This window comes from Panthera uncia, chromosome E3, assembly GCF_023721935.1.
Source record: "Panthera uncia isolate 11264 chromosome E3, Puncia_PCG_1.0, whole genome shotgun sequence".
Classification (NCBI taxonomy): Eukaryota; Metazoa; Chordata; class Mammalia; order Carnivora; family Felidae; genus Panthera; species Panthera uncia.
In genome coordinates, this window is record NC_064815.1 from 29,236,864 (window position 1) to 29,253,455 (window position 16,592).

The following is a 16,592-nucleotide window of genomic DNA, read 5'->3' on the forward strand; positions in this document are numbered from 1 at the left end:
TAAATCCAATCCAAAGTTCGGGACCTACAGGATGATGATCTACATAAAAATAATGATAACCCTCTAGATAAATGGAAGAGGATACATAGTCCCATCTAATTCAAAGAACCAATGCCACGTCCTCCCTGCTACGAGATTACTGCTGCTTGCCTCTCCACTTACCTTCAGGTCTCTGTGTACAATTCCCATGTTGTGTATGTAAAACACACCTTCCACCACTTCTTGAAAAATTTTTGTTGCGACACTGGCCATAACATAGGGACCTTCAAGTAAAAGAGGAAGTTTTATTTCTCGAATTGTCTTTTAACTCATTACATTAACATCTCAATGTTACATAGTTCTAAATACATTAAACACATTAACATCGTTCGGATTTTCAACAAAATGGAATTCCATTCAACAAATGGAATTTCAACATTCCAAAGCGGTTAGAAATCAGACAAGAAGGGTTCCTCAGGTGGCTAAGAAACCACCACAAACCAGCACCCTAGTGAATAGAATTGGTGTCACTAATTTCACTCAAGAGCCCCTGTATTAATTACCTCGCAAACCATTCTTCAGGCATCAGGTGGCTAGATTAAATTAGGTTTAAATCTTCTTCCACCCCTGACATCCCTCACAGCTAATAAATTTGGTGTCCTAAACCCACTGCGGATTAGAGACACTGTTACAAATAATGGAATAAAAAACAGATACATTAGGCTAGCTTGAGGAGTGAGCTTCCATTATGTGGACATTTGCAATGCTGCAGTTTCCAAAATTGACTAACACATGAAAAATGAAGTATAGGGAAAAGTAAATAATTTAATTCATCTATTACCATGCGATGTAACACCTAACTTTAGAGGGCGGGCAAGTTCTGTAGGACTAAAACAGAAATTGATAAGGACAAAAATCCTGGAGTTTTCCAGCTAAGCTATTTTGGTGAATATCGTAACGAGAACTTAATAGCTTTTCTCTTGTCAGCCACTGTAAACCTTAAACAGACTGCTTACTTTCAAGCACCACACGAGACAGGCTCCCTTCTCCTGGATGAGCCTACGTCGTTACGCAGCTCACCTACCCCACGCTCCCCTTTTGCACCAGCTAGCATGTACCTCAGGAAGCTCAAGTCCTTAGCCCAGTGCTTGAGAAGACAGAAAACTGTGTGCGTGGGTGTGTGTGTGCGTGTGTGCTCAAGGGTACCACTCACAAGCACCTCTACTACCAGCGCCCCTCACACCGAGGCCGCGACCCCCTGTCCACAGGGATGAAGGAGGGCTTTGGGGCTTTCACAGCCTTTCGGAACAACTACCTTCCTTGGGTCTGTCGGTAAGAGGTGCCCATCTCGGGCCCCAGCTAGAGGGTTCGGTGCCGCACACGGGCCCGATCCAGGGAGAACACTTTCCGTTCCCTCAGCACCGCACCCTTCACACCGACTGCTTCACTCCTCAAACCCGATCACATGGGCCGATCCACATCTCACAGGGGAGGAAACAGGCAGAGAACAGCCCCCTGACTTGACCCAAGCCTTATGGCCAGTGAGTGCTAGAGGCAGGATACATACCGGGGTCTATCACTTCTGGACTGTTGGGAATGGCTCCTGTAAAACTACACGCGACAGGAAGGAACGCACACGGTGCCGGAGTACTACAAAGTAAAACCTTTGTATTTTTAAGTATTTTTAGAAGAAAAATATGTATCGTGCTAGCTAGCTATATCATACACGGTCTTGCCCTGTTTTCATTGTCCTGGATGGTGTAAATCGGAGACATCCCATACATCATGAGGGACTCATTACTTATTTTCCAAACGGAAGTTGAAAGCTCAACAACTCCATACAAACTTTAATAAGCCATTCTTCTTGTAGAAACATCTGTGTATAGCACCACGATGCCTGTGCAGCAACGGATACAACCCAACAGGGCACTGAAAACACCCTGCCTACTCCTTGCCACGACTGAACTGAGAAAAGCGTGCCAGGTTCTGATTACATGGTAAACCAAAGAAGCGGCGAACGTCGAGGAAATGTTTGAGGGAGGCATTATGTTTCTGCCTTCACTGGAAGCTAATCTAAGATTCTGGGTGGGTTAAATGACCTATATTTTAGACCAAATAAAGGGTGACAGTGTCATCCAGAGTGAACAGCAAATGATTAATACTCGGTATTTAGCTGAGGCTTTACTTAAAACCCAGTCTCTTGCGTCCCCAATTTTGGTAACGGAATACACATTAGAATCGACAAGAGAATTTTCAAATAAATACCAAAGGCCAAACCCTATCCCAATACCAATTATGTAAAAACTACTGTGTGGTCTCAGACAACAGCCTTTTTAAAAAAACAGACTTCACTTGTCAAAACAATGTTAGATCTACAGAGAAATGGAGATGATAGTATGGCTCCCACTTAGCCCACACCCAGTTTCCCTTTAATAACACCTACATTAGTATGGTACATTTGTCACAATAATGCACAAATACTGATACAAGCCCACAAACTATTCAGACTTCCTTAGTTCTTACTGAATGTCCTTTCTCTGTTCTAGGACTCCGTCCAGGACACCATATTACATTTAGTTGTCATGTCTCACGAGGCTCCTCGGGTCTGTGACAGTTCCTTAGACTTTTCCTATTTATGACGACCATGACAGTTTTGAGAAGTACTGGTCAGACACTTCGTAGAACATGCTCAGACAGAGATTTGTCTGACGTTTTCTTACAACTAGATGGCATTATGGGTTTTGGGGAGAAAGACTCCAGACACACAATGCCCCTCTCATCACCCCTTCTCAAGGGCACACACTATGAATAGGAGTTTTCACTGCAGATGCTGACCTTGAACACCAGCCAAAGTCACGTTGGTCGGCTTACTCCACCTTAAAGTTATTCTTTCTCATCAACGACACCTTTTTGAAAACTCCCTAGGTGATTCTAATGTGCGGCACAAGTTGAGAACCAGTGTGATGGTAATTTTAGAAATTACTAACCTGACGGAGTATTTCTAGAGGATATCTAACTACAGAGGAAGGAAGGGGATCTGGATCTTCAGAGAGACAAACTTTTCACCCCCTACCCTTCTGTAAGGATTTCTTTAAGGGTGTAATTTTGCAAGAGTATCACAGTGTCATGTTCCAAAAAATAACACAAATATTTAAATTTCCTTGCAAAGATTCTAAAAGACCTTTTCTGCCCAAAAGCATTAACCTGAATTCTAGCATATTACTGCTTAGGTATCAAGAAACCACATCTCTCTTTTTATAGACCTCCATTCTTAAAAAATGTTGAAATAAGCACCATTGTTTCTTTATGTTAAAAAGGTGATGTTTTTCCCCTAAAGCACACGGAGGTAGTTCCTACAGCGGAAGACCGCCCGTGTCTTGATTTCCCAGCCCAATGTTTCCAGATACATACGGTACTCACATGCAGATTCGTCCACGTACTCCTGGCCCCGCTGGTTTCTCTCGACTATCCAGTCCCACAGAGAGAGCTGGCACAGCTGCATCTGGATGTGCAGCATCAGGTGGTACTGCACCTGGGGGGCGACACAGCTGGCTCCCACCTGTGCACGATTTGCTCCTATCACTCAGTCAACAGATACTCACCTGCCTACTCTAGGTCAAGCACGGGGCTAAGTGCTCAGGAAAGGGACGACAAGCACGTGTCTACCCAAGAAGCCCCAGGGTCTAGTGAAGGAGACAGAGACATAAAGGAATACCGAAAACGGTGTGTCATAACCCAAGGGGGCAGGAGTAGGCCCGGTAGGAGAACGGGAGCAGCTCCTGAATGGGACACGGAGGCACGGGGGCTGAGGCTATGTGGTCTGCTCACAACACAAACAGTTTCCAAAGCTAAGACACCATGTCAAAGAATGGCTGTGTGGTATTCAACTCTCTGTATACCTCAAGGTATACGCACTGTGGTGGCTTCACCGGGTCCATAAATAACTTGTTCAAGGAAAAGGTAAGCAAAAATTAAGCTTGCTAGAGCCCATTTAGGTGCCGAGGAAAATCCCCCAAATGTAATACAGGGAAACGAAATGGTTTTGATGAACAGTCCCTCACACGCAACTCCTTTGGATTCGGAGGACTCCGCTCAAAGTTTTGTGTTTCGTGAAAAGCACATGCACAGAACCACATGGTCCTGGACAACGAGAATTAATTCTGCGTGCATGCATACATACAGCTGGCATACAGCTCTGTAATCCCAGCATGCGGGACTGTATGTAGATTCTGTTAATGTTTAAGGTTTTTTTTTTTAAACACGAATTCTCAACACCAGTGAGAGTATGCAGGAGTCTCACCAACATATAAGTGTGACCCTAATGAGTGTCCTGAAAACGGACTTGGGGATCTCTCCTCTCCTCTCTCCTAAAGTCACGTTGCAAAATACAGAAAACCTTTATGCATAAACATATGTGTGCAGCATGATGCTAACACACAACACAAAAAGTGTGAATGATGCTTCCAATTCCAGGGGGCACAAATGAGAAGATCTAGAGAAGGCCTGAAAAGGAGTGGTAGGAGCTAACTAAGCAAAGGAGGGAAGACCCAACACAAGGGCCACAGGCGGGGGGACGTGGAGGGGAGAGGCTGACCAAAGCAGATGAAGGGCGAGAGGGGAGACGGGGGAGGGCAAGGTGAGCAGTCAGCGGGGGCAGGGAGAGGCCACAGCTAGTCACAGTCCTTGACATAATTGCTATGGGTGAGCATCAAATCTTCGGTAGGTTCTGGGAAAGTTACCTACCTCCGTCTGCCCCAACAAACTTAAGTTTTCCGAAGATTCCTCAGTGGATGTGAAATTCTCTTCTAAGTCGGAATGATGCCTAAGTGGCAGCTGATGTTCGACGATCGATCTGGAAGGCAAATCGGCCAAACCATTTCCCTGGACTAAACTGGATGATTCAAATTCACTGGCGTCTCTTGTAACTGCATTGGTGGTGTAATTCACCAATCTGTTATTCTGATTTTCAATGCCAGATTCTTCTAAGGACTTTTCTTTCTCTGAGGTGAGCTCGGCGAAGATAATGAATGAGCTGTTACTTTCATCGGTTTTAACATATTGATTTCTGGAAGGAAAAAAGAACAGTAAAGCTAAAAACCAACTTAAAAAAAAGATAAAGAGTAACTCAGCTCTCCCCTTGAGCCCTCAGAATCTTGACTGGTAAACTCCTGAAGCAAATTGCATCAAATCTCTCTAGGAGCAACATTTACTGAAAACACTGACAAGAAATGGCTGAGAGGAGGAAACAATTTAACATTTTGTAATGAAAATGAGGAAAAAGACAAAGACAACCCAGGGCAGGTTATACCTTAACCTGTCAAACTAAACACCAGTGCACACACCTGTCATTGTCCACGTCGGAGATCACTTCCAGAGATGGCAACTGAATAGAAATTCTATCTGTCAGACAGAAACAAAAACACATCTTCAAGCAGCCTAGCTTTCTAAGTCATAGTCAAAGGCAGAGCTAAAATAACACCAAATTATTTTATTTGGCTGGGTGGCTCGGTCAATTGAGTGTCTGATTTCGGCTCAGATCATGATCTCGCAGCTCGTGAGTTCAAGCCCCATGTAGGGCTCCGTGTTGACAGCTCAGATCCTGGAGCCTGCTTGAGATACTGTGTCTCCCTCTCTCTCTGCCCCCCCCCCCCCGCTTGCGCGCGCACGCTCTCTCCCTCAAAAACAAATAAACATTAAAAAAAAGTTTTTAATAAATAAAATAACAGCAAATGGGACCACAAGTCTAAAAATGTCAATACCTTCTGGCAAAATATAACAAGCTTATTCAAATGCCTGGCTCATTTTAGGAACTGTAGAAACAGAGCTATTCAACTATGCCCAAAAGGGGCAGCAGGGAGCAAACTTCCTGCAGAAGACCCGAGAGTTACTGCTGTAGGTTCTGTGGGTCTTCCAGGACTCGGCCCCAACTACTGGGCTCTGCTGTTGTGGTGCAAAAGGAGCCACAGACAATACACAAATGAATGAGCCGGTGACCTAGCAAACTTTTGCTCATTGATGTGAAATCTGAATTTCAGGTAACTTTCACAAAACAGTCTTCTTTTGATCGCTTTTAAACTATTTAAAAATGTAAGAAAACACCCTCCGCTCAGGGGATGCACAAAAATGGGGGTGGGCCAGGTCTGGCCCACGGGCCGAAGTTTGCCAACCCTTCAGCTACATCGTGTGTGCCTGCTTACCTTGTGTTTGGGCCACGTGAACTTGTTCTATCCAAGCAGTGTGGTAGCCCACTATACTAGGATGCTGAAGGCCGGCCAGGACCTTCACTTCCCGCAGTACCTACAGAGGAAACACACTTAGATCTGGCTTTCACGGACAGCTGACTAACTGTCCCTCGTACCAAAATACCACTTGTTTCAGAGCAAAACAACCGAAATCCATCTGAACAGGAAATCTAAACTACGTTAAAATAATCGTAATATTATTGAGACAAATGGAATTGTTACAGCGACAAAATAACGTACACGTACCGAGTGCTTCATACTTTACAGAGCCCATTTATATTCATTCTCTCATTTTACTACTACCAGTAAGTCCAGTGCTTGCTTCGGCAGCACATATACTATGAGTAAATCCAGTCCCTGAAGGTAAATAAAACCACGGCAGTCACTACGTCAAGGACAGGAGACAGAAGTGGCTTAGAGGACTATGTCATTTGCCCAGGACCATACAACATGTCAGGGGGAAGACCAGAACCTGAACTGAACTCCTATTTTCATAACAAGCTATACTGTATATGAATGATTTACTTTAAAAATTAATTTCCCCAGCAACGCTCCTGAAATGTGGTCAATCAGGAGCGTCTATAAAAAATTATGTCAGGGACGCCTGGGTGGCTCAGCCGGTTGAGAGTCTGACTCTTAGTTTGGGCTCAGGTCATGGTCTCACAGTTGGTAAGATCGAGCCCTGCACTGGGCTCTGCACTGACAGTGCAGAGCCTGCTTGGGATTCTCTCTCTCTCTCCCCACTCTCTCTGCCCCTCCCTCACTCGCACTTTCTCTCTCTCTCTCTCTCTCTTAAAATAAACTTAAAAGAAAATTAAGTCAAATAAAAATTTAGTTTTGATGTTTGTTTTACTGTAACTCACTCAGTAAATTCGGCAACCCACAACACCTAGTATTAATTTAAAAAATTTTTTTTAATAAAAAATATGTAAGTATCAGAGCCTAATGAGCACCAGGTGATGTATGGGACTGTGGAACCACTATATTGTACTAATGTAACACTGTATGTTAACTGGAATTTAAATAACTTAAACCCCCCCCCCCCCCCAAAAGCCCCCATATCTAGTATTTGCCAAATACACACACACACATAACTCTTTCAAAAGGACTTAAACACTCAACTATTCAAAATAAATACACTTAAAAAACCATACCTTCATACAATCTGTTTTAGTTGCACCATTAATCAGGATTTTTTTAATTGCATAATACTGACCATCTAATTTATTCCTGACCTAAAAAGTAGAGGGAAAAAGAAAGTACATTGTGCCATTAAATTCCAACTGAACAGAGAAATTTATTTTAACGTGAGCTCAGGATCCAAACTAGCTAAAGAGATAAAATTAAGCGAAAGACAAGCCTCCTCTTTAATAGTAAAGAGTTCAGGGAAGTCGGCCATAGCCAGCCAGACTAGAAGCTTCCAAACTATAGTGAGACTCCACCTCCTAGAGACTCTAGGTCTGAAAAATGGGAATGTTAGCAAAAAAAACTATGTAAGGCCCAAAATACAATACCACAACTTTCTTCAGTGATACGTTTTCAAGAAAATTAATATAGTTTCTGGAATCTGCCTAAACCACCAGTATGGTTAGGAAAAGGTTAAAGCCTGCTGACTTCCCCATAAATGACAGATCTCAACGAAGAGTAAGCCTACATGACTTCCAGGAATTTCCTTTGAGCGCTTTAAATAATAATCACGAGAACAACTTCTCAAAATGCACTTATTCAGAGTAGGAGGTCAAAACAAGGATGTGGGAAACAACCTTGTACACTCTTCCGTATCCACCTTTTCCTAAGACAGCAAGCTCTTCAAATTCATTTAGGTAACGTGAAGTCTGTGCTTCGAAGGCTACTTCCCTTGATCTAAAAGCAAAATACAAACAACCGATCAATATCAAAACACGAGAGATTCAAGCATCTAGGATATTTCACGTTCATCGTATTATTAACCTACCAAACCTTACTTATCACTAAATTATGATGATTTGAAAAGATGAGCCAAAATGACACTTTTCATTCTCTAGGAAGAAAATATTTGCTAAGCAAATCAACATGTAATACAGACAGCGAGTGGGGAAAAAATAAAGACAGGAAAGGGATCATTAACCAAGTAATCAAGTATGTTACCAGTAATTAGCATTCCAATTAGAAATTATCAATGTTTTAAAGCAGGAATCCTAAGGATAACTAACAAGCAGCAGTTGATTAGCTGAGCTCAGTAACAAACCTATTTAAATTTCTTAATGAGACCAATTACAGATTTTAAACTAGCATTTCCTACATACAACCAAAATTCAATGTTGTTCTGCTGACAGAGACCGGGTGTCAGTGCCCTCAATAAAGGTGGGGCTTATGGAATCCACACAGAAAAAGGAGTGGAGGGGGGAACAAAAGAGGGAGTGGGAATGAGAAGTAATACAAATCTTGGAGCAGTAACTATTTTCTCAGAACAAAGATTTTAATTTTCATAAATTACCCGAACTACATTATTTTTAATCCCCAAACTAATTTCTGATTAATTCAGGATAAGGTCTTAATTTATTTTGGAGAGCTTACTCTTTGCACAATCACAGAAGTATTTAACACATACCTGATCTTCTGGATATGAGAATTATCCTCACGAGGATCCTAAAATTAGACAATTGCTTTTAAAAGCATTTTGAAAAGTTCATGGAATGAGGAATCTCACAAAATTCATGTGAGATTCATGTCACATTAACAGTCTCAAATGCTCAAACGACATTCCAAGAAAGAAAAACACTCTGGCGTTTTCAATATCACCGAGGGGTTTACGGTTGAAAACACTTCTCTCTTAACCAAAAGATCACTACTTAAAAAGCTATATTCTTGCCATCCACTGCCAAAGTTGAGAACTGACCAAGGAGTTCTATTAGCAAATGACTCTAGCTTTGCCTTCAAAATACATGCAGAAACAGACCACTTCTCACATCTCCACTGCTACCACCCATTCCAAGCCACCATCCCTTCCTGTCCCTGTATGACCACCTGTCTCCCTGCTTCTACCCTTGCCTCCCTCCATTTATTCTCAACACGGCAGCTGGGGGCAGGGGGGCGTCCATTAAAACGAAAGTCAGATCATGTCACTCCTTGGCTCAAAATCCTGTAATGCTTCCCATTTTACTCGGAGTAAAAACCAAAGATGTTAAAACGGTCTCAAGATCCTACCCCATCTGTCCATCTTGCTGCCCTCCTTCCCTACCTCTTCCATACTCTCTCCTTGCCTATACTCCAGCCACATGGCTGCCAGTGAGCCAAGCACACTGCCACCTCGGGAATCACTGTTTCTCTGCCTGGACACTCTTCCCCCAGACAGGTGCACGGCTCATACTCAACTTGGGCTCCTCACCTAAGTAACTGGCCACTCTATATATAACTCACATTTTCTAAGCCCTTTCACTGCTTTGTTTCTCCTTAACACTTACCACCATGTAACACCCTATTTATTTTTATACATTTTTATGTTGCTGTTGCTGACTGCCCCTCATCAGAACATAATCTCAAAAGAAAAAAAAGAACATAAGCTCCATGAGGGCAGGTGTTTTTGTCTATTTGGTTTGCTGCCCGAATCCCAGCCTAACACATAGTAGTCACTCAATAAATATTTGTTGGATAAATTAAGGTTAACGTTTTCATAAACCCGTATTATAATCAGGACTTCATAATGCTTTACAATACAGTTCTCTTGAAATTAAAATGTTTTTGTCATATATGAAGTGTATTTCAGCGCTTACCTGACGAACTCTCTCTTTGGCGGACCTCATCAAATGGGTAATAGCTCTGTTGTGATGTAGTCTCAGTGAGCTAAACTCATCACTACAGGTAAAAGAAGACAGCAGTCCCATTTTGATAAAGGTCTGACAAAGCACTACAAAGAACATGGAAAACTATTATTAGAAAGGCCATCAATAAGATGACAATTTTAAGGAGACTAAAGAGTAATAATAGCCTCTATTAAAAAAAAAAAAAAAACCTCTGTAAGAAAAACGTTATCTTTATACACATTACAATTTGGATATTGAGCCTCTAACGTCACTCATCAATCAGGAACACATCTACATTTGCTTATTAGATACTGAGCACCTGCTTGTTTACCGTGCCTGGATGGTTGGTAAAGTACTAAGCTGTTTTTAAAAAGGCAAGAAAAAAACGTAAATTTACTAGCCTTCTGACATTCAAACACATCACATCTCCTTTTGCTGACAGGCAATGAGGTCCGAACAGAGGCAAAGTGAAAACGTTATTAGAACAAAAGTTGTTCTCAATTATGGACCCTCTCTAACCCACAAAGAGCACATGTGCATCAAGACCAAATACCAGGGGGAAAGTCAAGTCTGAAGTCACAATACCAGGCTCCTCAGAAAAAGAAGTTTCTACAGAAGTGCTTGGCTTTTATTTTTTCATAAACACACACACACACACACACACACACACACACACACACACCCCATAGAGAATATTCTTTCTATATGGGTAATTTCATTAGATTATTAACTAATGGAATAACATCAAAAACATTTTAAATATATTTTATTTAAAAGTTCAGTCACCTGGGGAAGTGAGGGTGCCTGGGTGGCTCAGTCGGTTAAGCGTCCGACTTCGGCTCAGGTCATGATCTCACGGTTTGTGAGTTCAAGCCCCACATCAGGCTCTGTGCTGACGGCTCAGAGCCTGGAACCTGCTTCGGATCCTGTGTCTCCCTCTCTCTCTCTACCCCTCCCCCACTCATGCTCTGTCTCTCTCTGTCTCAAAAATAAACATTAAAAAAAATTATAAATCAATAATAATAAAAATAAAAGTTCAGTCACCTAAAAAGGAATTCAAAAATATCTTAAAATCAGCAAGATTCAGATTTGCTTTAATTAGGAACAATATTACTACTTAAAGGTGGTTATAACCCGCTTTTCTATTCAATGAGCTCAAGACAATAATCCCCAGCTACCAATGTTCCGGAGCCTACAGAACACGTGCTTTTGTACAACCCACCTCCCCGCCACTCATTCAAAAAAATAAGTGTACACTCGTACATTTTTCATGTCCCACCGAGCTCATCAAAATAATAATCTGCCTTTAACTAAGAACATTCCGTTCTAAGACGGCATAAAGGTATCTGTAAGTCTGAGGATTCCTAACACTAAACAAGACTTAGACTTTTTCGGTAGAAAAGATCCTCAGAATCTGTGGCTGGTTGGAGCTATTAAAGAGGCCACAATGCTCTCAATGAGCTGGACCAGAAACATCATAACCCGTAATTCTGCTCACTTCTGGGCTCAAGTTTCTTTTTTCATTTTTTTTTTTTTGGGGGGGGGGGGTCAAGTTTCTCATACACATAACCTATGGCAGCAATAAAAATAAACATTCCAACCACTGTGGTATAATAAGAAACATGCTTGGTCTTAGCTCCTAAAATTCACACACCTCCTAAAATTCTTGCGATTTCCCAAGTGCTGAGGGGGCGAGGAGCATCTTTTGTTCTAATATTTGGTCTTCGACCTCAGTTCCTGACACAAGAGCTTCTAACACCCTTGGAATCTCCAGAGGGATGCGTGTCTTTGTTACGCTGATGAGACGACTGAGGGTCCCCCAGACAGCCTCAAATGAGGAATGGTCACCACAAAGACCAAGCCCTGATTAGAAGCTTGGAACTTTCAGCTCCACCCCTCCATTCTCCAGGGAGAGAAGAGCAGGAGATTGAGTTCACTGATCATGCCACCATGATGAAGCCTCCATAAAAATCCCTCAGGTACAGGATCCAGGGAGCTTCCGGCTGAACACATCCACCTACCAGCAGAGTGATGCACCCCATCTCCATGGAGAAAGAAGCTCCCATACGCTGGATCCTACTGGTCCTCATCCCATGTGCCTCTTCAGCTGGCTGTTCACCTGTATTGTTCTCGTACCCTCTACTGTATAATAAACCAGTTAGCAGAAGTGTCTCCCCGACTACTGTGAGCCATTATAGCAAATTATCAAACCTGAGAGGTCGACCCTTTACAGTGAACAATTTATGGCCAAGTTGGACACAAGTACGGGTAACCTGAGGACAATGGGGACCCACTACTTGCCAACTGGCATCCAAAATGAAGGCAGTCTGGGACTGAGCCCTTAACCTGTGGGAACTGACAGTAACTCCAAGTAGTATCAGAACTGAATTGAATTGTAGGACACCCAGCTGGTTTCAGAGAACTGGTCAGCACGGGAAAATACCCACACACTGGGTGTCAGAAGTATCCAGCTCGTAGAGGAAAAGTTTCCTGTTCAACAACACGGCATGCAGCTCTTCCAGGGCTCTGGTTAAGAACTACTCCAGAATGAGTAGCTGTGATTTTCGTTTACCTGCTCAGCAACCATACCATGACAGATCTTCAAAAATTATATGAAGGAACATGTTACAGAAACAAAAAAACTATCTTTCATTTGTTTAAATACACACGATCATATGGTTATTAATCTTTTGGGCTCCTCAATGACAATATTCATTAGCAATTACCCAAAGAAGAATATAAAATACATTCAAGAAATAGAAACTATTAATACCTATTTCAAATGTTTATATACCAGCTGCTTCTCAGACTCACAACATCAAACAACACAGTATTTCTGCAAGGCTTATTTAGCAAGATTTACTAACATTTAAACACCTGTCTTGAACGAAGAGGGTTTGGTTCATGCACATGGCTCAAGTGTTCCAGCAAAGAAACAAGCAACAGTTGGTTTGCAACCGCAAAAGGGAAAGTCGGCTGTTGTAGGGGTCCTTTTAACACTTGGAGTTCTGCTGGGACATCAGATTCTAAAAGTTAAAAGAGGAAAAAATGTTAACAGTACACATATCTCATAATGACAAAACAGCAGAATCTAATTAATGCAACACAAACTATTTACATTTAAGGAAATAAAACACAAAACAGTAGTTATGCCCAGTAGGGTTAATCAAGACAGACTTACCGGAACTGAGTTTTGAGTTGAATTCTGGAAGTTGGAAGACTAGCAGAAGGATGCCATTGGGGGGATGGAGGGGGTGGGGTGGGGAGTTTGGTAGTAATGAGATGTGCAAAGGCAGAAATAGGTAGGTGAATAACTCAACACTCAAGCAAACGAGAGGGAACGAGATGGCTTCTTTCCTTCGAGAGGACAGCCGAGGCCTAGGCATAAAGAAGGGAGTTTGGCAGCAGAAAGAGGGCAAGGGAGAAAGGACTGAAACCACCTGGGGCATGCACTACGTGTACACCAGGTGCTTCATGTGCACAAGCTCATTCAATCCTCACAAAACAGTGGGAGGGAAGTGTCACCGTTCTCACTTTACGGATCTCAGAGGTTAAGGAACTTATAAGCAGACAGGTCAGAATAACTCCCAAGCCCATCCTCTTTCCCTTTTCTTTTTTTTTAAAGTTCATTTATTTTGAGAGCGAGTGAGAAGGTGAGGGGCAGAGAGAGAGAGAGAGAGAGAGAGAGAGAGAGAGAGAAAATCCCAAGCAGGCTCCATGGACTCAGCGCAGAGCCCAACACGGAGCTCGAATTCACCAACTGTGAGATCATGACCTTGAGCTGAAACCAAGAGTCAGACGCTCAACCGACTGAGCCACCCAGGGGCCCTAAGCCCATCCTCTTTCCACTACACAAGACCAAGCAGATGAACGAGTTGGCACTTGAAGTTGAAGGTTGTAAGTTCTCACTTACTCTTTACTAATATGTTACTGAACAGGCCAAAAGCAGTCAGAAGGAAAAATGTTTGAGGAAACTGCTCTGGAAACACGTAATACACAGACGGGAAGGGGCATGCAACAGTCAAGAGCCCAGTAAAGGAGTAAATGAAAGAAAAAACATGGAGGAAAGAACAGGTCCCAGAGATGTCAAGAAAGAAATGGATTGGCCAACTATAAAACACCAGGAAAAGGAGGATGGAGGCGTTAATGGGAGTGAAAACTGTAAGAGGGGCCGTTAGAGAAAAGATGAGACCTCTCAAACCCTCAAGAGCTGTGGACCCATTCAATTGGAAATGCCCTGCAGAAGCAGAGACCATACATCCTACACCTGTTAAAAATCCTCCCCATTTCAAATATTCTATTCCACCCTCCTCTATAATCTATAAAGGTCCTCGAGAAGTCAGTTTCCAAGTCCAGACTTCATCACCAATCTCCTCTCTGACTTGTAAGGAGACCAAAAGAACACCTGCGGCATACACAGATGTGCTATTCGTTTTAAAAGAAAACTTAACCAAGTATGGGGGCAGGGAAAGAATGAAAAATGTGCCCATGTAAAAACTTCTCTATGTAAAGACATCTTAAAGTTAAAACTTGAATCACACGTTCAGATACAATACACAGATCTGTACTATAGATGACAAGAAAAAGATAATAAATTTATATAAAGCTCTTATAAGCTAGTAAGAAAATGAAGCACAGATAAAATTCAAATAGGTTTAACCTAACTAGTAACTAATGAGATACATATTAAAATAACTATGGTACCAGAATTTGCCATCAGATTGGTAACTATTTTTAAAGTCTGAAGGGGTGCCTGGGCGGCTCAGTAGGTTAAGTGTCCGACTTCAGCTCAAGTCATGATCTCGCAGTTTGTGAGTTCGAGCCCTGCATCAGGCTCTGTGCTGACAGCTCAGACCCGGAAGCCTGCTTCAGAATCTGTGTCTCACTCTCTCTTTGTCCCTCCCCCACTTGTGCTCACTCTCTCTCTCAAAAATAAACATTAAAAAAAATTTAAAGCATGGTATCGTTATGGATACAGAAAAGCAAACACTTTCAACACAAGGGGGTAAAAGTGCTTGCAACTTCTAGCAATAAATACAGAATTCAAAATGTGCAAACATTTGGCCTCACGCTAGATTTTGGAAATATCTACCAAGAAAATAAGTAAACAAGGCACAACAAATATATAAGATGTTTAGCATACCACTGTTTAGAATACTGAAAACCTGCTAGGTAAGTTATATATATATATATATAACAATATTATGCAGCTGTTGGAAACGATGGTGTATAAAAAGATAATCATGATTAGTCCATTATCCAGTCAAAGGAGCAAGCTATAAAACAGTAATACTAATGAAGGTGAGACAAGATAGTTCCATAGGAACCAACACAACCTCTCTGGTCATCATTTTATCAAAATGTATCAAAACTTTTTTTTTTTTTAACCTATTTCTTTAACCCAACAAATCCTACTTCTGTACATGTAGTCTAAGGAAATAATCAGGTATCAATAAAGACTTTTGTGGGCGCCTGGGTGGCTCAGTCGGTTAAGTGTCCGACTCTTGATTTCGGCTCAGGTCATGATGTCACGGTTGGTGAGATAGCACCCAGAGTCGGGCTCCATGCTGACAGCAAGGAGCCTGGTTGGGATTCTCTCCCTCCCACTCTCTGCCCTTTCCCTGCTCTAAGAAATAAGCATTAAAAAAAAAAAAAAAAAGATAAAAAGCAGAATGTAAAAGGTTTACCATACTATGATCATAATTTAAAAATGCATTTATTTCAGGGTGCCTGGGTGGCTCAGTCGGTTGAGCGACCGACTTCGGCTCAGGTCATGATCTCACAGTTTGTGAGTTCGAGCCTCACATTGGGGTCTGTGCTGACAGCTCAGAGCCTGGAGCCTGCTTTGGATTCTGTATCCCTCTCTCTCTGCCCCTCCCCACTCATGCTCTGTCTCTGTCTCAGAAATAAACATTAAAAATTAAAAAAAATAAAAATGCATTTATTTCATAGCTATATAAATATATATATACAACAGAAAGAACAGACAAAATCTCTGCCCCTTCTGTTTTCAACCATACATCAATAGAATTTGTACAAGAAATGAAATTACAATGAACATGCTGTTTTACAGTCTGCCTGTTTGATCCTTAGTATCTAGGATTTTACTATTTAGGAATCCACCTGGCTTACAGCAGCCCTCATTAATATTTGCAAACAAACACACTAAATTGTTAGCAGTGAGTTCTCTGGGATGAGAGTACAGATGACTTTCTCCCTTTTCCTTGATTTCCTTAAATTTTTCTGAATTATTTCTCTAAATGTTTATCTACTTGGACAAACTCAGAAATCTTTAACACGTTCATGAGATCTTTGACAATACTTTTTGAGAGAGAGAGACAGCGCATGCACACAAGAGAGGGGCAGAGGGAGAAAAATCTTAGGTAGGCTCCGTGCCCAGCGCAGAGCCTGACACAGGGCTCAATCCCACGAACCTTGAGATCATGACCTGAGCCGAAATCAGGAGTCGGACAATAAACCAACTGAGCCACCCAGGTGCCGACCAACAATAGTTTTAAATGTAAGTCATTGAATAAATTGTCTCTAGCTTTGCCAAAATGTAAACAGTAATCTCTGGGTGATCAGATTG

At 42.0% G+C, this 16,592-nt stretch overlaps 1 protein-coding gene across 3 annotated transcripts in view; it reads right to left on the reverse strand.

Annotated features, from left to right (window-relative positions):
• The window catches only part of EIF2AK1 (eukaryotic translation initiation factor 2 alpha kinase 1), a 38,877-nt gene that overhangs the window by 11,576 nt on the left and 10,709 nt on the right, over positions 1 to 16,592 (reverse strand). For all 3 annotated transcript variants that reach the window (XM_049638916.1, XM_049638915.1, XM_049638917.1), the window contains exons 2-11: positions 12,871 to 13,029; positions 9,974 to 10,107; positions 8,812 to 8,849; positions 7,985 to 8,084; positions 7,376 to 7,456; positions 6,177 to 6,276; positions 5,322 to 5,379; positions 4,723 to 5,044; positions 3,400 to 3,511; positions 163 to 263 (exon numbers count right to left, since the gene is read on the reverse strand). In XM_049638916.1, coding sequence (XP_049494873.1) covers positions 163 to 263; positions 3,400 to 3,511; positions 4,723 to 5,044; positions 5,322 to 5,379; positions 6,177 to 6,276; positions 7,376 to 7,456; positions 7,985 to 8,084; positions 8,812 to 8,849; positions 9,974 to 10,107; positions 12,871 to 13,029 — 1,205 coding nt within the window. The remainder of the gene's footprint in view (positions 1 to 162; positions 264 to 3,399; positions 3,512 to 4,722; positions 5,045 to 5,321; positions 5,380 to 6,176; positions 6,277 to 7,375; positions 7,457 to 7,984; positions 8,085 to 8,811; positions 8,850 to 9,973; positions 10,108 to 12,870; positions 13,030 to 16,592) is intronic.